General features: G+C 33.5%; 1 protein-coding gene across 1 annotated transcript in view; it reads right to left on the reverse strand.

The window, feature by feature from the left end:
• LOC112022995 (uncharacterized) overlaps nt 1–16,450 on the reverse strand; it is a gene marked incomplete at its 3' end in the record, with an annotated part of 45,912 nt that extends 29,462 nt beyond the window's left edge. The window contains 1 exon segment of the mRNA XM_065771717.1: nt 15,874–16,450. Coding sequence (XP_065627789.1) covers nt 15,874–16,311 — 438 coding nt within the window.
• Nucleotides 16,451–25,149: the final 8,699 nt, after the last annotated feature.

The following is a 25,149-nucleotide window of genomic DNA, read 5'->3' on the forward strand; positions in this document are numbered from 1 at the left end:
CAGGTCTTTGACCCAACGATTGAAAAATCAACAATCACACAATCTGATCCATATTTAAACACTCACTAGTCACAACTCAATCCAGAACCTTCCTTGCCCAACCTAACTGATTTTGAGGAAAAAGAGATAGAGAAGAGAAGAATTTTAAGCCCATAGGCCCCCAAGTATTTTTGAACATTCAACAATATCAAACTCATAATATGAACACTCCAAAGCACATGGGTCAGTCACTGTTCTTGCTGTTATTGATGTTTTTGTTTTACCAATACATGTCCTTGTCCATGATTAAACTAAATTTGTACTCAATTAAAAAATATAAAATAAAATAGTTAATCGGAGGGTGACAACAAAGTCCATCAAAACTATCGTAAATTTTGTTAATTTGTTGCTATATTCTTGCCATCACTTTGGCAGCCCATTTCTCAAAAGACCTCTCTATTGCTCAACCAACTTATTATCCTTATAAAGACACTAATCTCATCCCTCTCTCTTCTTATGTACAAAGCTTGTGGGATCCCCGAAGTTATGTTACAAAGACATTAATCTCAATTTTGCCTTAGTGAGACAATCTCTAACATGAACCAAAATTTTAGCCATCATACTAATAGCGACTCTTAATAGCTTCTACCAAAACCTGTAACTCATGTCCCATTACTCTCTCAGAGTACCACCCTAAAAAAAAAAAAAAAAAAAAAAAAAAAAAAAAGCAAGTTTCATGAACTTTATTATCAATTTCTTTCCCTTAGAAATGTTCTTACTACGTTGGGTTCATAAAATACCCAAATTCCCATTGAAAAAACAAGATTCCAAGGCCAGGAGAAACATACACCATGAAAAAAAGATTGAACGACTCTAATTTGATTCAAGAAGTTGGTAGGAAACACCATAGACAGATAGAATCATTCCAATTCAAGACGCAATAGCTTACAAAAACTCACAACCCTTCGTCAACCAAATTTAATGGGTCATCAAGTCATTCTCTTAATGGACCATTGAACTCTAGTGATCCAAATAAAGCTCACGATTGGCCCATTTCGTACACTGAGCCCAAGTTCTTAAATAGTTTAGCCTATGACTATTTAATGATATATTAATTCTTTTGGGATGTGATGTGATGAGGTATTTAGTATTCAGTCCATAATGTCTGGGTCCCTAAGCCCATTTGGTTTGGTAGTAATTTGGAATTAAAAAGTGTGGTAAAAAATTAAAAAAAAAAAAAAGTATATTTGGAGTATTCATAATGTGAAAAATTGTTTTTGATACCATATTTTTATAACTTTTTTGAAAAAAAAAACTGAAATCACACACTCAAGTGTTTTGCATAAGTATTTTATTTTATTTTATTTTTAACAAAAGTGTGTTTTACTTTTTCAACATCTTGTGGGTCCCATGATTTTGAAATCAATTATAACTATGTAATTCAAAATTGTTACTTGAAAACTAAGTGTATATATATGTGTGAAATCTCCTTCTAGAGACATGAATCACAACCCTTATTTCCCAACTCACAAGAATTTGCATTTGTGGAGTGATTATCACGCCAAGAGTGGGTAACAGTCACAAGTTTTAGCACTTAAAAACTAGGAACTGTAGTTTAAATCTTTCTACCAAACGCACTTAAGCTTTACATTTCTTAGTCGGATCAAGATTTTTAGAGCTCTTTAAAATACTCTACCGCATAGAGTTCATTTAATTCGGGTCATTCAATTTGTTAACCAATAACTTATAGGGTCTCGTTAACGAGTGCTGCACAGCAGCCGTTAACGTGTTATAAAATTACAATAAAATACTCATGTTTTATGGGTAGTGGGAAAAAGCTGAATATGTGTTAGGCCTGTGTCAACTTTGATGGAAAAATCAAATTATTTTGCAACCAAACCAAAATACCCTTTAATTTTTTCCAATACCTTCATCTAACCGATTAGCTTTATGCCTTAATTTATCTCTAGAGTCACTAACTTTTATTTTTTTGTCCTTCTAGAGGAGTAGAGATTCCCATTTCTTTTTTTCTTTTTCTTTTTTAAATGGTAATGCTAGGCTCGCATTATTTCTAAAACAAAAATATAATGAAAACAGTTTTTTCATAACAAATTTTATAATATTTTTAAAGTGGTCAATTAGATATTCTAAATTCAATTATTTATGAAATTGAAAAGAAAAAAAAGGAATATATATGTGTGTGTATATATATATATATTATATACTATATAATAAAAGTAAAAAAACAAAATAACTATTCATAAACTTTAAATCACAAAAACCATGCAATAAAATCAACGCCTTACAAAAAATAAGAAAATTAAATACAAAAAAAAAAATGTTAATTCAAGAACCTAGTTTCAAATTATTAGGGAGACATCTTTCTAGCCATATGTATACATTATGCACATAAAAACATAACTTGATCTTTTTAGAAGAATATAACACAACTAAAAACCGATAAATAATAATTTAAATTTAATATTAGGAATATAATCAAAATTATTCATAATCTAAAATTAAGAAACTAATACAAATCATAAATTAAGAAATAAATGTAAAAAAAGAACAAAGAATGCACTTTGTTTGTTTCCTCTATCACTTTGAAATGTATTTTTGTTTCCTCTATCACTTTGAGAGATGAAAGTATGACTATGTAACGAAATCCAGAACCAATTATTGTAGAAGAGAACAAATGAGCTGAATTCATGAATTTAGTACGCGTGAGAGAAGTTTTTATTAATTCTTTTGAAGTTAAAAAAAATAGCTTAAAAAAAAATGAAAAAAATAATAATGAAGAAAGAATGCTTACCGGCATTGTCAATTGTCATAGGATTTAGGCATTCACATATGAGAGTAAACTTTACTCCATATATATATATATAGGTAGAATTCTACTTGATATAGAATTTAAATCCTATTGGAATTAAGATTTCTAATCAATGTGTTTTGTTGCTATCCCATAAAAAAAAGTGGAATAAAAAAAGTTCAAATGAATTGCAATAAGGAGACGTTGATGTACGCATATTATTTACTATTTTTTTTTACTTTATACAAATAATAGTTTGGTAAATCAGTATGAATAGATGACGAACTTGGGTTGTTGCTTTTTTTCTTTTTTTCTTTTTCTAATGAACTGTATACTTGAGTAAAGAATTTGGATTGTAATATTAAGATTTTTAGTAACTTAGAAATTATAGATAAATTAATAATAAAAAGATTAGATGAAGAATTTGAATTGTAATCAACTTAGAATTATAGGAGAAGAAGATAGAGACCAAAAATATATATATATTTAAAAAAAATTTAAAAAAAATCTAACAAAATTTTTGCAATTTAGTGAAGCCGCTTGGCGCAACCACACCTTCTAAGTCTAACTTTTATTATATAGTATAATACACACACACACACACATATATGTATATATATATATATATATATATATATTTCTTTTCTTTTCTTTTTTTCAATTTCATGAATAATTGAATTTAGAGTATCTAATTGACCACTTTAAAAATATTATAAAATTTGTTATGAAAAAACTATTTTCATTATATTTTTTGTTTTAAAAATAATGGGAACCTAGCATTACCCTTTAAAAAAAAAGAAAAAAAGAAACGGAAATCTCTACTCCTCTAGAAGGACAAAAAAATAAAAGTTAGTGACTCTAGAGATAAAGGCATTAAGCTAATCGGTTAGATGAAGGTATTGGAAAAATTAAAGGGTATTTTGGTTTGATTGCAAAATAACTTGATTTTTCCATCAAAGCTAACACAGGCCTAACACATGTTCAACTTTTTCCTACTACCCATAAAACATGAGTATTTTATTGTAATTTTATACCACGTTAACGGGTGCTATGCAACACCCATTAACAAGACCCAGTTAACAAAATTTCTGCAATTTAGTGAAGCCATTTGGCGTAATCACGTCTTCTAAGCCTAACTTTTATTATATAGTATATAATATATATNGGTTAAGATAAGAAAACATTTTTATTATTTTAAAATAACAATTTCAAAATTATATATAAGAAAAAAAAATATTATTCAGGATATAAACATATTTACCGATATATAACAAATATTCAATTCACATTCAAATTATTATAACAAATTCAAGTAGTATTTTTTTTTTCTTTCTTATGAACATAGGTGTGCAAAGCTTTTTGAGTACTTGATTATCCCCTCAAACATGGTCGAGGCAGGCTAACGGGTTAAGGGGGACGATTCCTAAGCCCACACTATTAAGGGTCTGTTTGGTTGGAGGGATGAAAAAGTGGGAGGATAGAAGATAGGGAGGGGATAAAAAGTGAGAGGATATAAAAAAATTTGTTTTCTCTCATATGTGTTTGGTTGGGAGGATATAAAAGTGGAGAGATGGAAAACTATAGAAAATGAAGTTGATATAAATTTATAATTATATCCGTATTAAATAAAACAAAAGACAACACAATTTTTTATACACTTCTTTATTTAAAAAATTATATACTGAAACTTCACTTTTTTATGTTATTATTTTCAAAGGCAGAAGCCAGATCCAAAACTGGTGAAAAAAAAAAAGAACAAGAAGGTAATTATGGAAGAAATTGATAAAAACAAAAGATAGAAGACAAAAAGTGAGATGAGCACACCCAAAAAAAAAACAAAAAAACAAAACAAAACAACGAAGTGAACGAATAGTGAATAGAAGAAACAGAAAAAGACAAAAGGTGGGGCGAAAAAAAGCAGAAGAAAAGGAAAATAAGAAAACACGGAAAAAAAAAAGTTATGAACAACTTGAACCAAAATATAAGAAAATATTATCAAGTTGGTTGAAATAGAGTCAAATGCCAATGTTACCCAAGATGTCCATGTTCAATGTTACAAAAAGAGGGGCAAAAATGTAATTGATTAGGTTGAGAGATGATTTAAACCCCAAATGTCATGGACATACTAGGAAATGTTGTCAAAATCGGAATCCTACATAGGATTATGGGAGGTTGGTGAAATCGTGGCTAGTAAGATCATACATTTTTTAGGGGGGAAAAAAAAACAAAAAAACACACTAGTAATGACTTTGCTTGTTAAATAATCACATAAATTATGAATTCATTTATATTAAAAAAAATTGCATAAAAAAAATTTAGTTCCTATTCCATCAATTGATGCATCTATCCTAACGAAACAAATCAGTAAATTTAAATGCTTATTTTATAGTGACACACAATAGCTAAGCTCAAAAGAATACAATTATCTCATTTCTAACAACATAAATATATAATAAATAAATACTTAGGAAGATAATCATTTTTTGATCCCACGAAACTAAGACTATATGGAATAAGTTTGAAATTTAAAGTGAAATTTGTTTTTGATATTTTTAGTTTACATAGAGGTATTTTCAACACTTCAACATTGTTTAATGCCCATCGGATTATTTCTATCCATTAGGTTGATTGGGTTTTTGTTTTTTTAAACCAACCTAAAGCAAATTTGGGTTTTTAGTAAGATCTTTCATGAATGTAAGATCAGTTAGATTTTACCGATCATACTTACAATCCTAAGAAATGCACGATCTTAGTCATCTTACTAAAGTAGCCCTGGTTTGGGGAGAAAAATTAAAAGACCCCAAATTTTAAGGGTGTATTTTACACTTTAGCCTTTCTCATAAATAGTAAAACCATTGACTACCTATTTTTACCCCTTCACAAATCAATGAATTTTACTACGAATGGAATTATTAATTATAATAAACTATAAAACTTTTTGGGTAAAATATCATTTTCGTTCCTAAACTTTTACAAAAGTTCGTTTTTCATCTCTAAACTTTTAAAAAATTGTTATTCGTCCCTAAACTTTGCAAAGTGTTCTACTTTTCGTCCTTTCGTCTATATTCGTTAATTTATGTCTTACGTGGCTTAACAGATTGCTGATATGGTATCTAACTTGGACTAAACTAATTTATTTTCTAAATTATAAACACATGTCACACAATGATTGGCACACATGGATTAAAATTTTCAGTGAGACAAAATTACACTCACACCCAAACAGCCCGATCCAAACAACCCAATCTCTAAAATCCCCAAATCTGAAAGATGAAACCCAGGTCCCCAACGCCATAGTTGTAATATCATCTTGCTCAAAAACATCAATATGCCTCCTTATTACCTCATCATTATCATCATCTTGACTTTCAATAATCTCCTTCTAGAAACATTTTCTAATGGAATCTGTTTTTCTAGTTACAGAGTTATGCCCAACAATGTCATTATCTTCATCAATTTCATCATCCAAAATAAGAATAAGTCTTCTGCTTTCTCGTCAACATTGCAGCTTCTCTCTCTTGTTTCTGATAAAGGTTTACTACATCACTACCAGTACAAGATACTCTAGTGAAGAATTGTTGAGTAAACCCATGAAGACAAATTCATTTTCTTATTCCAAAGTCTTCTCTTCTGTCTATAGCAAGAACACTCAAACTCTTTGTGTTGCTTCAATACCTGTTATCTTCAACAATAGAGGAAGTCTTCCTTTGAACTCTTCATCGCGGGTTGGGGTCGCCGATTGAGGCCAATGGGACTATGGTGTTGGGGACCTAAGGTTCATCGTTTCATATTTGGGGATTTTGAAATTGGACTATTTGAATTGGGTTGTGTGTGGGTGTGGGGTAATTTTGTCTCACTGAAAATTTTAATCCATGTGTGCCAATCATTAGGTGACACGTGTTTATAATTTAAAAAATAAATTAGTTTAATCCAAGCTAGATACCACACCATCACTCTATTAAGCCACGAAAGATATAAACTGACGGATATAGACAAAAGGATGAAAAGTAGAGCATTTTGCAAAGTTTAGGGATGAAAAACAAACTTTTAAAAGTTTAGGGACGAAAAACGAACTTTTATGAAAGTTTAGGGACGAAAATGATATTTTACCCAAACTTTTATCATGTTCATGAGCTTGTTTACAGATATATTATTATGTTTGAGCTTGGTTCATTTAATAGTCAAGCTTAAATTTGGCATAATTTTGGTTTATTTGTTAAACAAATGAACATAAATAAGAGAAAATGCAAGATTCTTTTTTCTAGTTACAATTTAAAGACAAAGTAAAAGAAATATATAGGAAGCATGTAATCTAAGTCTTTAGTTGTGTCAAGTTTGAATTGATAATTTTTTCAATTCATTTGACTTAAAGCAACCCACCTTATTTTTAAGTTTATTTTGTTACCCTTATTTTAATTTAAGTTTGATTTATTTTTGAGAATTGGTTTTGATGAATCTAGAAATTTGGAATATATTTAGGCATATTATGTGAATTTTAATAATATATATTGAAAAAAGAGTGTTTACAAGAGATTGAACATATATAAGTATAACCAGTTGACCAATCCAACCAAAGCTATGTACATTTATAAGAGATTAAATATATAAGTTTATTTTGAATTTTATTTTTTTACTATGCCACTAATTATGTTCCATCTCATGAATATTTGAATTTAGGAGTCTTATTTCTTTTTTAAAAAGTTATTTTTTTGGAGGCTAAAGCATAATAATAATAATAATATTAATAATAATTTTAAGGACACGTTTTGCAGCCCAAGCCCAAGAGATATAGGATCTTGGCCCAGTAAGTCCAATACGATGAATTTGTAGAGAGTGGGTCAAAAAACTAGGCTCTAGTAAATTTAACAACGGCTAGTATGGATTCAAAAGACAATCAAGCATGAACAAGGCACATAGGATTGAATAAATTCACTGTCCGATGAGACAAATCTTGGTATAAATTGATAGAACTAATTACAAGTGCAACTATGATTGCTATAGTATTTTTCTCTCTCTTTTTCCGATCCCCCCTTCCCTTCAAGGGTTTCTTACATTATATATCTCCTTCCCGATAATCTTGGCCCTCCATTTGTCAATCGTCCAAGTCATTACTTAAGTGCCCGTCCCATCAGACACTCCTTCTGGCTTTTTATGAGTTGCGGTAGCTAAGGTAGCATTGTTCAGGGATCTTCTCTACATAAATGTGGCTAAAAAAGTAGCTATAGTGCATTTAATGCAGTGGTTGCAATTTTTCCTTAGATATTTCTGAATTCCCATCACTCTTATATGTGCGTGATGCACGTCCTTATCACTGGAGCCTCTTGGAAGGTCATTTTGATTGTTGGGATACGGATTTGAGCTGCATTCATTATATCCGAGGAGGAGTTTCTCCTCGGATCACCCTTCATTCGTTCCTTACGTATGAGACTTCAAAATTGGAACCCCTCATAACTATTTGTCCATTCTCGGACCATTTGATGTCTTCGGACCAAGCCCAAGGCCCAACATATTATTATTATTATTAATTGGTCGCTAACCTGTGCTATGCACGGGAACCTACCTATTTGTGAGGTAGACTAAAATAATTTTATAAAATTTTAAATTGATTAAGAAACTACATTATTGCATGATTTGATTTGATCTTGAACATGCAATGGCTTACAAAAAATTTGTCAGACGTTCAAATACTACCAAAAAAAAAAAAACTCTTCTCATAAGTGAATTCTGTTATGCCTTGAGGATCGGTGGTCAAATCCTCCCTAGGTTTTACACGAGTGGTTTCCTGGGTGATTATATCTTGTGTTATTTATTATTCCGCTGCTTATATCTTGATATGATTATTTGATTGCTTTAACCTAAAATTGCATAATTTGACTAAGTAACAACTTGGCTAATTAATCTAGGCTACGCAATCTGTGTGTTTAAGGGGTCTAAATTTCCAACAGTAGGAAAAAATAATGTCACTAGTAGGTCTAGATGAGAACAATAACAACTTACTATGTAAACTTTATTATGAAATTGTTATAAAAATATTCTCTCAATAGCATTATTTTTTTCTAAAGAAAATTAGTACTAATTTAAAATTTTAAAGATATAATAAAATGTCACAATATTTTACAATACTTTGTTTTTAGTTGTGGTCAATCCTAGTCTAATATTTTATTAATTTATTTAATTTTATTTTGACATATGAAATATTTGATATCTCAACTATTGTGAAAATTTGTTATGTTTTAACACAATTTTAATTTTTATTTAGTAAATTTCCTTACATCATATCCACATGTCCCACTCACTACGTTTATTATTATTATCTTTACTTTTTCTCATCCACTCGTTTCTTCCCCCATTCCCATCAAATATATTTTCTTTTCCCCCACTCACTATCTTCTCTTCTTTAGGTCTTCTTCCTCACCCAATGAATCACCCCAAATCATATAATAATAAAAGTCTATTCAATCTAAATAATCCATAAAAAAAAAAAAAATTATTAAATAAAAGCAACCAACAACCTTAATCTTATCACAAATATCAGAGTTCTAATTCACCAAAATAAAACATCCTCAAAATAATTCTCCAATACAATGTTTAATGCCATAAAAATAATAATAAAAATCCTCAATTCCACAAAATAGTTCGTAACTGCTGTCCCCCAAGAATCTCTGCTCCAATAATCCCTCTAACGTATCTGTAATGGGAAATAAAGAGGAGTGAGATAACTCAATAAGTGGAATTCACTAACACTAGGGTGTGGAAACAAACCTTTCAAATAAATAATTCTTACAACAATTCATAACTTGTAATTCATCAATATTTTATCATCAAATACTTCATATATATATATATATATATATATATATATATATATATATATCTTTATATTGTGAGCCATCATAATATATATATATATATATATATCAATACCATCATATAAATAATTTCCTAGATTTTTCTTGTGGCCAACGTTTACGCCCTGTTGATAGGGTTGTGTTGTCCCCTTTTAGGTCCAGAACCTCCTTTTCATCACTTTTCTTAAGGATGGTTCCTTTGGAACCTAAAGGTGTACTCCCTTGCTAAGGACTTCCTTTTTGGATCCTCAATAGTATACTTCCTTGCTAAAGAGCTATCAAATGTGCACGTCTGCCCTTTTCTAGGACCATCTCTTGCTAAGGACTAACTGCAGTATGATTGTCCCTTGCTAAGGACTAAATACCATACTGAGCTTCTACACACGACTTGCCATAGGTTTTCAAAAATTAGTCAATATGCTCACAAAAATAATCCATTCATAATTCTCAACAATATAAAGATATACTCACACATACAAATTTAAATAAATTTAGGTTGTCCCACAAGGTTTTTCATAAGACGAATAGTCAATGTGCACATTAAACATTTATAAAATATCAATTTATATATAGAATACCAACATATTTCTTGATATGAGGATAGTTTGATAATCAACACTATTTTGGGAAAACCCCCAAATAATAGTAACAACCACTTACTTCTTAGTTGCAAAAATAAAAGAAATCAATCTCCCTTGAATCACAACAATTCAATAGAATTAGAACCTAGCAACACCAAAAAATAGGTTCATCAATACACAATTTCTCATTTAAAATTTATTTTCACACTTAAACGGTTTTATCCTAGACAATATTGATATATCCAAAATTCTCCATTTATTCACCTAACTATCCAATTCACTTTCAACTTTGATAAGATTTCTGGACTATAAAATATTGTTACCTAATCATATTTTTCCATTAACGTAATCATAGATATTCATGAAACTTCAATATGGCCGAATAATGAATATCTGATCAATCTAAATGTAACAGCCATATGTTTTATTCATATCTATTCACTTTAATATTATATATATTCAACCTAATATTGGTAGCCACGTGATAGCCTTAATTCATCAATCTAGTGGCTTTGTATTCCGTCTTGAGGCCGCTAGAATCTATTCACTCTAATATGATATATATTCACCTAATATTGGAAGCACGTGATATATATACATATCTGATCAACCCAACAATCATATCTATTAGTCAAATAGTAGCAGCCACATATTATACTTCATTCACCCAATGACCCATAACTCCCTTGATGCCGTAAAGCACAAGGACACTGCTGGACACTTATTTGGACAATGACAATGGTGGTGAAAAGAGTGAGACTATAAACAATTATATATAAACCACAAAGCAACCCTTTTTCCCTTTCACATGGTGACAACTTTAATTGATAAGTCCAAGCTTATTACTCCATTAGGCACAAATTCAAAGCTTCCTGACATATTGAACATTCTTTTTCTAATATAATACAATTATAAGAGCCCTTTTTCGATTAGTATAATGATAGTTTAGGTTCATGACAATTGCTAGCTATTGACTATTCAAATTTCTTAAATTTAGAGCAAGATAAACCATTCTTGAACTACTTGTGCAAAAGCCGTAGAGAAGAAAAGAAACAGCTCACTAGTGTGTTGCGGCTGAAAACAAAAAGGATACACATGTAACTTAAAAGGTAAAAGACTAGGGTTATCAAGGCCCATATTTTTACTTATGTCACCTTACTTGGGCTTCATATCCATAGCATTTATATTATTTTTTATATCTTAGGCCCAAATCAATTTAATCCATTTAATTGTAGGCCTTCTTATAATTTATGTATAATAATTAAATAAGTAATAAAATTAAGGGGTGTTACACCCAAAATATAGTTCTTCTTCTTCACCCAAAGACAAGAAGAAAGAAATATATTACACACAAAAAAATAAAAAAATGAGAGAAGAAGCCGCAATTGCAGAAGAAGAATCGTGTAGTAGAAGAAGAAGCCTGCAACATAGTGGGTTTATGGGTTTATGTTGGAATTGAAGAAGACGCTTGCAGCAGTAGAAGAAGAATCATGGTATTTTTTTTTTTTTTTTAATATAGATCTTGGTAAAATTGGGATTTCAAAATAAAAATAAGGGTAGTTTAGGATAATGCTGAAAATGACCAACGGCAACATTTCAAGGGTAGTTTAGGGATAATGCTGAAAATGACCAACGGCAACATTTCAAACTTATTTGCATTTTTGGTTAAGTAGCTCCAAGGTCCATTTTCAAAACGCGATACTCCTTTGTATTTGGAAAAGCTGTTTTTTGATAACGCTCGTTGGCAATAATTTACCAAACACACATTTTAAATTTTGGGCTTAGAAACATGCGTTTTGGGCCCTAAAAGGGTAAACAAACCCACACATTATCATTTAAGCCAGTTAGGCTTTTGTTAACGGATGCTGGACAACATCCGTTACGTTTGCATAAGCATTGTTTAAGAGTCCGTTTGGATACAGCTGAAAACTGAAAACACTGTAACAAAATAATTTTTAAATGTGTAAATAGTACCATGAGACCCATTTTTAATGAAAAAGTTGTTGAAAAGTGAGATTTGTGGGTCCTGTAAATAGTGCACTTTACCCACTGATGTGCAAAAATGTGGCTGAAAAGTCAAATATTACGGCTATTGTTCATGAACAGTGCATGAACAGTAGCCGTAACAGTTAAATTTAGGACCTGAAACGCGTGCCAAAAAAAAAAAGCTGAAAACGCAAACGCCCAACATGGATGCGCAAACCAAATGCACACTGAGTCGGCATAATTTTACTAAATTAGCCCTACTTTAACTGGAAAATCAAGAAAAACAACACATTAATGATGCGTGTCAGGCAGCATAGAAAAGAACAAATATTGCATGCATGTACTTAAATACCCTTTCAACCATTTTTACCATTTCCTTTTTATCTCTCCCCTATCCTTTGGTTTCTTCATTCAACCTTATCTTTTGATTTGTTTCCCCCTTTCCTACACAGTTGTGTCAGGTGCAACATGAAGGTTACGTCAACCATTTGTTATTTATTTATTTTTATTATTATTATTATTATTATTATATATATATATATAACCGAATCCTTTGAATCTCTCATAATTTTCCATGTCAACATAATATTTAAATAAAATTATCATTTATTTAAATAAAATTATTTTTGTTTAGTCCAAACTTTACAAGAAGTGAAACTCTATCTCTATAATAAGTTCAACTTAAATTGAAACTCATTATTATATATATATTTTTAATTTTAAAAAGGATGGTTGTGTATTTTATGCTTAGAAGGTAGAGATCATTATTGTATTTGTCATTTATGAACAATAACTCTTATTCGATACCACATGAGAATTGGAATGTAGCACAATTAGGATATCACATTTAGCGTGCCTAATTAGATAATTTTTTTTTTTTTTTGAGAAACTAATTAGATAAAATATTTTGAAATACAAAAACATGACTAACGTTTCTCTTATTATACTAATTAAAAATATTTCAACTTAACGAATGTTTCTCTTATTATACTAATTAAAAATATTTCAACTTAACGAAGTTTTAGTACTCTTATTGATATTGACGATTATGAACTCATTCTTAGGCGATGTGGGACTACCCACGTTTCTTTTTTTTGAGAAGGAATGCAAACATAACAACACACACACAGGGAATGGAGACAAATGCATAATATCACACAACTTACCCCTTACAAAAGCCGGTAACTCTTGTAAGGTGTAAGTTGTGTGATATTATGTCTTTGTCCCCATTCCTTGTGTGTGTGCGTGTTGTTATGTTTGCATTCCTTCTCAAAAAAAAAAAAAAGAAAGATATTGATGAACATTTATCATGTGTTTAGGATTTTTTTTTTTTTTTTAAGTTGATCTGGAATTTAAATAAACTTTAATACGCTTAAAAATAGTATAATTGTTTATTATTATGTCAAGTGAGTTATCTATATATATATATATAACCGAAATCTCTAAAACTCTCATAATTTTTCATTTCAGCACAATAAAATTATCATTTTATTTAAATAAAATTATTTTTGTTTAGTCCAAACTTAACAAGAAGTAAAACTCTATCTCTCTAACAAGTCCAACTTAAACTCAAACTCATCATTATCATTTTAAAAAAAAATTATTTTTGTTTAATCCAAACTTAACAATGAGTGAAACTTTATCTCTCTAACAATTCTAACTTAAACTCAAATTTAAATGTTGATAATTTATCTCCAAATTTGCGAGGTTAATCATGAACACTATAAAAGCAATGCAAACCCTAATATATATTTTTTTAAAGCCGAGTGGAGGTATGAGCTATTCTTATGTTATTTTCTTCTCCTCTACTTTGTTAAAATATATATATATATATATATATATATATATATATATATATATATATATATATATATATTTTATGATTTTTCTTGTATTTTTTTAAAAAAGTAATTTTCGTACATAAACCACCAAACTCTTTTTAGCCGTTTTTTACAAGATAAAAAGCTTGCAATAATTGAAATTATTCTTTCGAATGTACCCCATCTTTCTCCTATATTTCTTTATTGTTTAGTCATATATATTTTTTTTATTTCAATAATTTCTAAAGAGTGAATCATATAATTTTTTAAATATTTTTTGGTCTTTCAAAAGTTTTAATATTTGAATTTTTAGAAATTCAGGTATATTGGACCAGTATTTTTATTCTCCCTGCTAAAATTGTGAAAATCATTGCTCTAGGGCTTCTTGTGGAAGGGCACTAATAAGTGATGACTCATCTTTAGGGGCAAACGACGCTTGGGATTTGGTGTGTGCCCCAAAAAGAGAGGGAAGATTAGCTTTAAAGAAAGTAGTTTAATGGAATAAGGAAGAAATTCTAAAGCACATTTGGAATATTTTTGTTAAAGCAGGTTCCATATGAATTCAATGGGTTTTGAGTATCTGTTAAGGAATAGAAGATTTTGGGTTGTCATATTCCTTGTGATGCATCATGGGGTTGGAGAAAAAATGGAAATTACTTCTTAGAGAGCTAGCTAGGCATTTACAAAAACATAGAATTGAGCAGGGAGGAGATGTTTTTGTGTTGCTAGACAACTCACGCACAGATGGTCCTTTGTTTCCTAAATATGGTTTCAGAGTTGTTTATGATACTGGCAGCAACATCAATTTTCAAATCTCCAGTGTTTTATCTGATGAATAATTGGTGATGGGTGCTAGCTAAATCTGATGTTCTGGTTGAAATTGAAGTTAAAGTGTTCAAGGTGAGCTTGGGAAGAGGGATTCTGTTGCATGGCCTGTCTCCAAATCCAGTGTCATCAATTGTGCAGATACGTGGGAAGCTATCAGGTCTAAACTTCCAGTTGTGGATTGGTGGAGTATGGTCTAGCACTCTTTTAGTATCCCAAGACACATTAATAAGCTAGCTGACCTTAGAAATAGGCTTAGCACTTGCGATAGATTCTTGAGTTTGCGCTATCAAGGCAATTCTCTCTGTGTTTTCTGTGGGGGTTACATTTAGTTTTATCATAAGAATATGGCATCATATTGAAGGCAATCCGGGTACAACATTTTTCAACAAGCTGTCAGTACTGTACTTCAAAGGAAAAAGGGTCTCAAATCAGTAACCCGCAAAGTAGCCTGGGCTCTAGCATTGTATAATGGTGTTACCAATCTAAGGATGTGTTTGGATACCGCTTATTTGCTAAAAACTGAAAACTTATTGCTGAAAACATTATAGCAAAATATTTTTTAAACAACCAAAACACTATTCACATGTTTTGTGCAACTTGGCTGGTCCACGAACAGTGCCATGGGACCAGCCAAACACAAACGCAAACGCTGAAGAAGCAGTACGCAAACGCACGCTAAAGAAAGCCTTTATCAAGCTATTAAACGGGATGAAAAAATCAGAACTTTTTAAACCTCATTGCATAACAAAAGTTTTTTTTTTTTTTTTTAATAACTACAAAACCTTTCTAAAGAAGAGCCCTTTGAACTAGCGTCACTCCAAGTGCATTATTCACTCCTGACGGGCTACGCAGTTAATACAGCTTTATCGAGTGTAAAGGGTAGTTTTAGCTAAAGATTTTGAGTTTCACACTTCAAAGTGTACTTAGTAAAATCTCAAGCTCATTGATACAATTATAAACTAAATTAATAAAAATGAAAACTTTATACTTTGTATATGAACTTCACAACAATTATATATTACCTTCTCATTGACCATGAGAATCATCGACATGACGTGCTCGAACGACGCCGTATCGGGGTCGAAATTGGGCCAGAGGTAGTTCTCCAAATACTGACTCACCTCCAAAATCATCACCCTCTGCAACGGCACGGGCTTTCTCCCTCCTTTGACCAGCAACTCCGTCTTGTAAATCTCCTTCACCAGCTCCGGATCGAACCGCTTCTCACCGCCGGAGCCTTTACCTCCTCCACCTCCTCCGGCAGCTTTCGACCAGTTATCCTCCGCGATCTTCGTGAGCCGGTCCCGCTGAATCTCCAACAGCGTTATCGTGCTCGGCAGCGCAGACTCCACCGGCTTCTCCGCCGCCGGCTGCGTCGCCGACGACGTTGGATCCACCGGGTACTCCGCCACCCTGTGCCGCTTGAAATCGTACGCGCCGGTTCCGTACACTTTCGTCATTGCGAGCAATTCGAGAGAAGAATCAAGGGGGTTTTGAAATTAGGGTTTTTTTGAATTTGGATGATAAACCCTAACCCTAACCCTAGAGAGAGAATTGGGGTTTTTTTTTTTTTTTTGGGGTTTTTTTCAAGACTCAATAATTTGATAACGTTATTTGAGGCGATGAAAGGAATAACTGGATGATAAACCCTAACCCTAACCCTAGAGAGAGAATTGGGGTTTTTTTTTTTTTTTTGGGGTTTTTTTCAAGACTCAATAATTTGATAACGTTATTTGAGGCGATGAAAGGAATAACCCAACGGGCAAAAACTCGGGTTTGTTTGTTGAGATGGGCTAAACCCGGTTCGTTTTCAGTTCTTTTTGTAGAGAGAAGGTGGGGCCATTAAACCCGACGAAGCCGACCCAACCCAATATCTTGGATGAGGGTTTTATTTTTGGGCTCTAGTTGAGTCAAATGTTGATACAGGGTTTGTTAAAGAACTTTGTGGATTTGGAGTAGTTTATTCGTATTCTGACTCTTCTATTTTTTTTCTTTTTTAAATTGAAATAACGTTTATTTAAATTTTCTAACCCCAAAAAAAAAGGTTCTTATATTTAAAAGAAAAAACCATGTTAATTTTTATAAATAAATAAAACTATCTTTATCCCATATTTTCATGTAGTTTTTGTTTTTATTTCCTTTTTATGAGATTATTTAATGTAGTTAAAAGAATATCCAGGCATCTACTACTCTTTTCCACTTATCTAAGTAAAATTGTTAAATTTTAGCTTAACTAGTTTGAAAACCCCTTAACATCAAAGTTTTCAAAAAAATATAGTTTTTAGCAGCTCAAAAACCTATTTTATTTATTTCAACAATTCACTTTATAATATACCCAACACCAAAAAATTTATTTTAACATTCAGCTTATTAAAATAATATAAACAATACAATAAAATAATATATAGCAACACAATACACAATAACTTCAGCAACAACAACCACCACCAACATCACTCACAACCGCAACCCCCAACCACCACAATCACAACAAATTGCAACCCACCACATCCAAAATAAATTAATCACCCAAAACCATCATCTTCGCCACCCACAACTTGCAAATCAAAACCCCACTGCCGAATCAATCAACCCACACACACAGCCCAAAGCCACCCCTTTCAACTGACACTCATAACCTAACTAAACCACCCAAAGTTGCTAAAACCCAACAAAACCACCCAAAGATACCAAATTGTAACCTCAGTGAGAAAGAGGGAGATTGAGAGGCATAAAGAAAGAGAGAGACAGAGAGAAAGAGATAGAAAAAGAGAGACCTGGCGAGAGAGAGAGAGAGAGAGAGAAAGGGGCTACAACATATCAAGTTGCTAAAACTTTTTAGATTTAGCACCTTTGATGTAGAGCATGTTTTGATGTGAATGCTTGTAAAACATAGTTGTCAGTATTGTACAATACGTATTGTATCGTATGCAAAAAGTTTACGTATTGTAAGTGCTCATGAATCATCCGATACATAAATGTATATCATATGAATTGTATCGTATCGGTGAATCGTACGATATGTACGATACATAGACATGGGGGTTTAAAATGAGTTTTTTTGTTAAAATTTGTGGTTTTATTTGATTTAAATAAGTTGTTAGAATTTTTTAACACAAAATTATTGGGAAACTTAATTGAATTTAATAAAATAGCAAGTCCATGAATTTTTTTTTTTTCCTCCCCTCTCTTTCTCCTATAAAATTTAAACTATACTCATAACACTCACTTTCATATGTGCAAATTTATTTTCTATGCTATTAATAATGTATTAGATGAAAATATTATTATTATTATTATTATTATGAGTCTAAAAAGCTAGAATGCCATGAAAAAATATAATGAAAAAATTATTAGAATAAAAAAACAAAAAACAAAAATAGTAAATGTTGATAATAATGAAGAAAATTTTTGTGACAAAATAATTTTGCAAGCTGCTAATGATAATATTAACTTAGATGGAATTGATTAGCCAAGATAATGACTAGATATTATTATTTTGGTTCATATATCATGTATTATCACTTTTGAGTTTAATAAATTTGAATATGCATGTTAAAAAAATAAGTTAATTTGATTTATTTAGTTAGCTTTGTTAAATTTTATTACATAAGTAATGATTAAATTGATCATTAGTTGACCTAAAAATTGATTCACAATACGATTCACGATTTGACAACTATGCTCTCAAATAGTAGTATAGATTATCTAAATAAAACTTTTCAATTTTAGGTAAATTTTAAAAAATAGTTTTTTCTTTCACAACATTTCTCCATATCCCATAAAATTAGGTAGACCTCTCCTTAAACTTTCTAAGTTTTTTTTTTTTAATCAACCTGGGCTTATTTCAAATAGAGTTAAACACGTGCAAAAAAAGAAAAATGTGAGAGAGAGAAACAAAAAAGGAGAGAGATTTTATAGGTGTGGGGCCCGTGGGCCTGATAGCCTCGGCCCATCGTGCAGCAGACCCAAGGCCCATGCCAAGGAACACAGACTATTCAAGGCTAAATTGGGGAAAGCCCCTTTTCTCAATCCACGCCGAGGACTTCCTCATCCTCGGCCTAACAAGGATGATTTTTGGGAAAGACTAGGCCCAAAGTAAGCTGTCACCCTCGCATTTAATGCATTCACCTAACCCCCCCTGACCGCATTAATGGGGATATAACCCCTTGGCAGGGCAACGTTGATCAGAGTGAACCACTTGAGTATTGATAAGACCTCTGATGGGACGGACGGCCAGAAGAGAGGCAAATGGATGATCAACAGATGGAAGAAGGAGATAGGAAGATGAAGATTATATAAGTAAAGCAAGTAAAGTAAAGAAATGGGGGGGGAAAAAGAGAGAAAAAAAAAGGGTCTCCTCGGCCACGGGCCGAGTAGCATCCCCCCATTTGTAAAGAAACTCTAAGTATTTTTTATAAAAGAAAGTTCATGCATGGTGATCGACGGCCAGCTCCTAAACCTTTAACCCACTCTCTACAAATTTATTTTTTGGGCTTGATTGGGCTGAAAACCCATTCGTACAATCCAAATTGAGTCCCTACAATTGGCGCTGTCTGTGGGGAGGATTAGGGTGCTGGCCGGCGCACCAGGCGAGTGGCGAGTGTTCTAAGTAGTCGTTTTACGGAAGGTTAAAAAAAAAAAAAAAAGAGAAAAACTATAGAAGATTCGACAGCAAAAAAAAAAAAAAAGAAGAAAAATCTTGATATTATTATTTCATGAATAGAAAAAATACAGATTACAATCAGAGGCTCAGGCAGGTGTGTTTCACACACAAATTTACAAGCTAATCCCACCAGCTATTTCTACAATCAGAGGCCCAGGTGGAGCCACCCTAAAAAAGCTAGCCGGTGGGAAGTGTCAAGCCGTCCCTTTATTGGTATAAAGAGAATGGGAGAGCTTGACACAAAAGGCAGAGAAGGGGATGGGCAATCATGTTTCCCGACCACCGACAACTCCCTTCTCGGCTAGGCGGAGCTGGAACAAAGAGAGGAACAGATGCAGGGGCTCCAGGATACCTTCCCTCATGATGTTCCCTCGATTCTCTCCGATCCTCACGAGTGTTGGCCGTTGGAGACGGCAACACTCGAGCACCGCCCATGAGGTGAATTCGTACGTCTTCTTCGTCGGGGGTGCGCTCCGAGGAAAGACGTTAGGTACTCTAACAACATCCCTCTGGGACACCTTGTAGGGCGCCATCGGGGTTACGCCTAGACTCTGCCGCACCAAAAGCCCAGTGGGGGCTGCGACCATACCAGTTTTTGTCAATTCCGGTAGCAATTCCGGTGGGGTTGTTAAAAGGGCTTGGGGAGCTGGAAGAATATGTTTTTTCTGTTTGTGTTGAGAAGTCCATGGATTGTGGGGAAGCCATCTCCTCACTTTATATAGGGGATGGGGGTTGGTGAGAATTAATTCATGCAGAGTTCGAAAAGAGAATTATCAGCTGGGCTAATAATCAAGCTACCAATTTCCAAGGAGGCCACAGACAGCTGGACTCGTGTTAATTCACGAGGACATTAATGAAGGTGCGTTTCACGCACCGAAGCGTCAAGCGCGGAACACGAACGGACAATGGGAGCTTTATAAATGAAAAAGATGAGGCCTCGAGCTGGAGGTGAGATCAATGCCATGTGTAAAGATCATAATCTGACCCAAAGAGGAATCATCTCCAGTAAAGCGGTCTGAGGACAAACCTCTACTTACAGAAAAATAGAAGTGGTAGACAGAACCAAGGTATTGCATGGTCCTCGGACCCAAGCCTATGGTAAACCTATACACACCATTATACCTGGGTACTAGACAGAACCAAGGTATTGCATGGTCCTCGGACTCAAACCTATGGGGAAACTAGATACTTACAGAAAAATAGAAGTGGTAGACAGAACCAAGGTATTGCATGGTCCTCGGACCCAANAGACAGAGAGAAAGAGATAGAAAAAGAGAGACCTGGCGAGAGAGAGAGAGAGAGAGAGAAAGGGGCTACAACATATCAAGTTGCTAAAACTTTTTAGATTTAGCACCTTTGATGTAGAGCATGTTTTGATGTGAATGCTTGTAAAACATAGTTGTCAGTATTGTACAATACGTATTGTATCGTATGCAAAAAGTTTACGTATTGTAAGTGCTCATGAATCATCCGATACATAAATGTATATCATATGAATTGTATCGTATCGGTGAATCGTACGATATGTACGATACATAGACATGGGGGTTTAAAATGAGTTTTTTTGTTAAAATTTGTGGTTTTATTTGATTTAAATAAGTTGTTAGAATTTTTTAACACAAAATTATTGGGAAACTTAATTGAATTTAATAAAATAGCAAGTCCATGAATTTTTTTTTTTTCCTCCCCTCTCTTTCTCCTATAAAATTTAAACTATACTCATAACACTCACTTTCATATGTGCAAATTTATTTTCTATGCTATTAATAATGTATTAGATGAAAATATTATTATTATTATTATTATTATGAGTCTAAAAAGCTAGAATGCCATGAAAAAATATAATGAAAAAATTATTAGAATAAAAAAACAAAAAACAAAAATAGTAAATGTTGATAATAATGAAGAAAATTTTTGTGACAAAATAATTTTGCAAGCTGCTAATGATAATATTAACTTAGATGGAATTGATTAGCCAAGATAATGACTAGATATTATTATTTTGGTTCATATATCATGTATTATCACTTTTGAGTTTAATAAATTTGAATATGCATGTTAAAAAAATAAGTTAATTTGATTTATTTAGTTAGCTTTGTTAAATTTTATTACATAAGTAATGATTAAATTGATCATTAGTTGACCTAAAAATTGATTCACAATACGATTCACGATTTGACAACTATGCTCTCAAATAGTAGTATAGATTATCTAAATAAAACTTTTCAATTTTAGGTAAATTTTAAAAAATAGTTTTTTCTTTCACAACATTTCTCCATATCCCATAAAATTAGGTAGACCTCTCCTTAAACTTTCTAAGTTTTTTTTTTTTAATCAACCTGGGCTTATTTCAAATAGAGTTAAACACGTGCAAAAAAAGAAAAATGTGAGAGAGAGAAACAAAAAAGGAGAGAGATTTTATAGGTGTGGGGCCCGTGGGCCTGATAGCCTCGGCCCATCGTGCAGCAGACCCAAGGCCCATGCCAAGGAACACAGACTATTCAAGGCTAAATTGGGGAAAGCCCCTTTTCTCAATCCACGCCGAGGACTTCCTCATCCTCGGCCTAACAAGGATGATTTTTGGGAAAGACTAGGCCCAAAGTAAGCTGTCACCCTCGCATTTAATGCATTCACCTAACCCCCCCTGACCGCATTAATGGGGATATAACCCCTTGGCAGGGCAACGTTGATCAGAGTGAACCACTTGAGTATTGATAAGACCTCTGATGGGACGGACGGCCAGAAGAGAGGCAAATGGATGATCAACAGATGGAAGAAGGAGATAGGAAGATGAAGATTATATAAGTAAAGCAAGTAAAGTAAAGAAATGGGGGGGGAAAAAGAGAGAAAAAAAAAGGGTCTCCTCGGCCACGGGCCGAGTAGCATCCCCCCATTTGTAAAGAAACTCTAAGTATTTTTTATAAAAGAAAGTTCATGCATGGTGATCGACGGCCAGCTCCTAAACCTTTAACCCACTCTCTACAAATTTATTTTTTGGGCTTGATTGGGCTGAAAACCCATTCGTACAATCCAAATTGAGTCCCTACAATTGGCGCTGTCTGTGGGGAGGATTAGGGTGCTGGCCGGCGCACCAGGCGAGTGGCGAGTGTTCTAAGTAGTCGTTTTACGGAAGGTTAAAAAAAAAAAAAAAAGAGAAAAACTATAGAAGATTCGACAGCAAAAAAAAAAAAAAAGAAGAAAAATCTTGATATTATTATTTCATGAATAGAAAAAATACAGATTACAATCAGAGGCTCAGGCAGGTGTGTTTCACACACAAATTTACAAGCTAATCCCACCAGCTATTTCTACAATCAGAGGCCCAGGTGGAGCCACCCTAAAAAAGCTAGCCGGTGGGAAGTGTCAAGCCGTCCCTTTATTGGTATAAAGAGAATGGGAGAGCTTGACACAAAAGGCAGAGAAGGGATGGGCAATCATGTTTCCCGACCACCGACAACTCCCTTCTCGGCTAGGCGGAGCTGGAACAAAGAGAGGAACAGATGCAGGGGCTCCAGGATACCTTCCCTCATGATGTTCCTCGATTCTCTCCGATCCTCACGAGTGTTGGCCGTTGGAGACGGCAACACTCGAGCACGCCCATGAGGTGAATTCGTACGTCTTCTTCGTCGGGGTGCGCTCCGAGGAAAGACGTTAGGTACTCTAACAACATCCCTCTGGGACACCTTGTAGGCGCCATCGGGGTTACGCCTAGACTCTGCCGCACCAAAAGCCCAGTGGGGGCTGCGACCATACCAGTTTTTGTCAATTCCGGTAGCAATTCCGGTGGGGTTGTTAAAAGGGCTTGGGAGCTGGAAGAATATGTTTTTTCTGTTTGTGTTGAGAAGTCCATGGATTGTGGGGAAGCCATCTCCTCACTTTATATAGGGGATGGGGGTTGGTGAGAATTAATTCATGCAGAGTTTACTTCAAACTCACATTATTGGGTATTCCATAGTCGACAATGAATTTGTTCATCATCTCGTCGGACTCAACCAACTTCTTAAACTTACCCATTCCCCAAAGACGACTAAAAGTTCTAAAAGAAGAAAAGGAAGAGTAAAATCAAGGAAATTTGGGGTCGCTAGAAAAAGAAGACTTACAGAAGTATGACGATACTCTTCAGATAGTGTACAAGTCGAACCAGATTCAAATCATACGCGTCAATAATTGTAAGCGCGAAAATGATGAAACCAGGCGGTTCAAACAGGTACTTATACTCCCCCTTGGGTTCCCCAAATGTAACCGCTTGCTCAAAAAAGCAAAAGATCATGCCGTTGAAAGTGGGAAACGTGGTGCCGCTAAAATTTAATGTGGGCACCCATTACGTCTTGAAACGCTAAAAACGCACATCGGGCAGTCAAAAAGCCGCTAGCATCAACACAAACCGAAGTGGGGTGACTCGTCTAGAGGGCCCGCAGGTATCAAAACCCTCCTCCCCGTCCGAGGGAACGTGCAGCAGGGTTTTGAGGGGCTATTGTGAGGCCCGTGGGCCTGATAGCCTCGGCCCATCGTGCAGTAGGCCCAAGGCCCATGCCGAGGAACACAGACTATTCAAGGCTAAATTGGGGAAAGCCCCTTTTCCCAATCCACGCCGAGGACTTCCTCATCCTCGGCCTGACAATGATGATTTTTGGGAAAGACTAGGCCCAAAGTAAGCTGTCACCCTCGCATTTAATGCATTCACCTAAACCCCCCTGGCCGCATTAATGGGGATATAACCCCTTGGCAGGGCAATGTTGATCAGAGTGAACCACTTGAGTACTGATAAGGCCTCTGATGGGACGGACGGCCAGAAGAGAGGCAAATGGATGATCAACAAATGAAAGAAGGAGATAGGAAGATGAAGACTATATAAGTAAAGCAAGTAAAGTAAAGAAAGGGGGGGGGGAAAAGAGAGAGAAAAAAAGGGTCTCCTCTGCCACGGGCCGAGGAGCATCCCCCCATTTGTAAAGAAACTCTAAGTATTTTTTATAAAAGAAAGTTCATGCATGGTGATCGACGGCCAGCTCCTAAACCTTTAACCCACTCTCTACAAATTTATTGTTTGGGCTTAATTGGACTGAAAACCCATTCGTACAATCCAAATTGAGTCCCTACAATAGGTAACCTAAATTTTAAATTTTAAAACTTAATAATTTTACTTAGATAAGTTGAAAAGAGTAGTTGATAACTGGGTTTTTTTTTTTTTTTTTTACTACATGGGATAATCTCATAAAAATACAAATAAAAATAAAAACTACATGAAAATATGGGATAAGGACGTGTTTTAAAAAAAAAATTAACATGGTTTTTTTTAATATAGGAACTTAGGTTTTTTTGTTTGGTTAGAAGATTAGAATGAACGTTATTCCAATTAAAAAATAAAATAGAAGAGCCTCTGAGCGTGTGCTTAAAGGCTAGTGATTATTAAAAAATATAGATTAAAGTGCAGACTATACCTCTAAAATTTAGGAGTCCTTGGATTTTATTCCTTAAAATTATTTTTTGTTTACATTAGTAGCGCCCTCATCCATATTTTCCATTAATTACCGCATAAAGCTATGCATGTTTAATTCATCCAATAAAACAATGCCATAACATTTTTGTAGCCTAAAAAAGATTTGAATAATTAAAACAAAAATGACGGCATAAT

This window comes from Quercus suber, unplaced genomic scaffold, assembly GCF_002906115.3.
Source record: "Quercus suber isolate HL8 unplaced genomic scaffold, Cork oak 2.0 scaffold_48, whole genome shotgun sequence".
NCBI lineage: Eukaryota > Viridiplantae > Streptophyta > Magnoliopsida > Fagales > Fagaceae > Quercus > Quercus suber.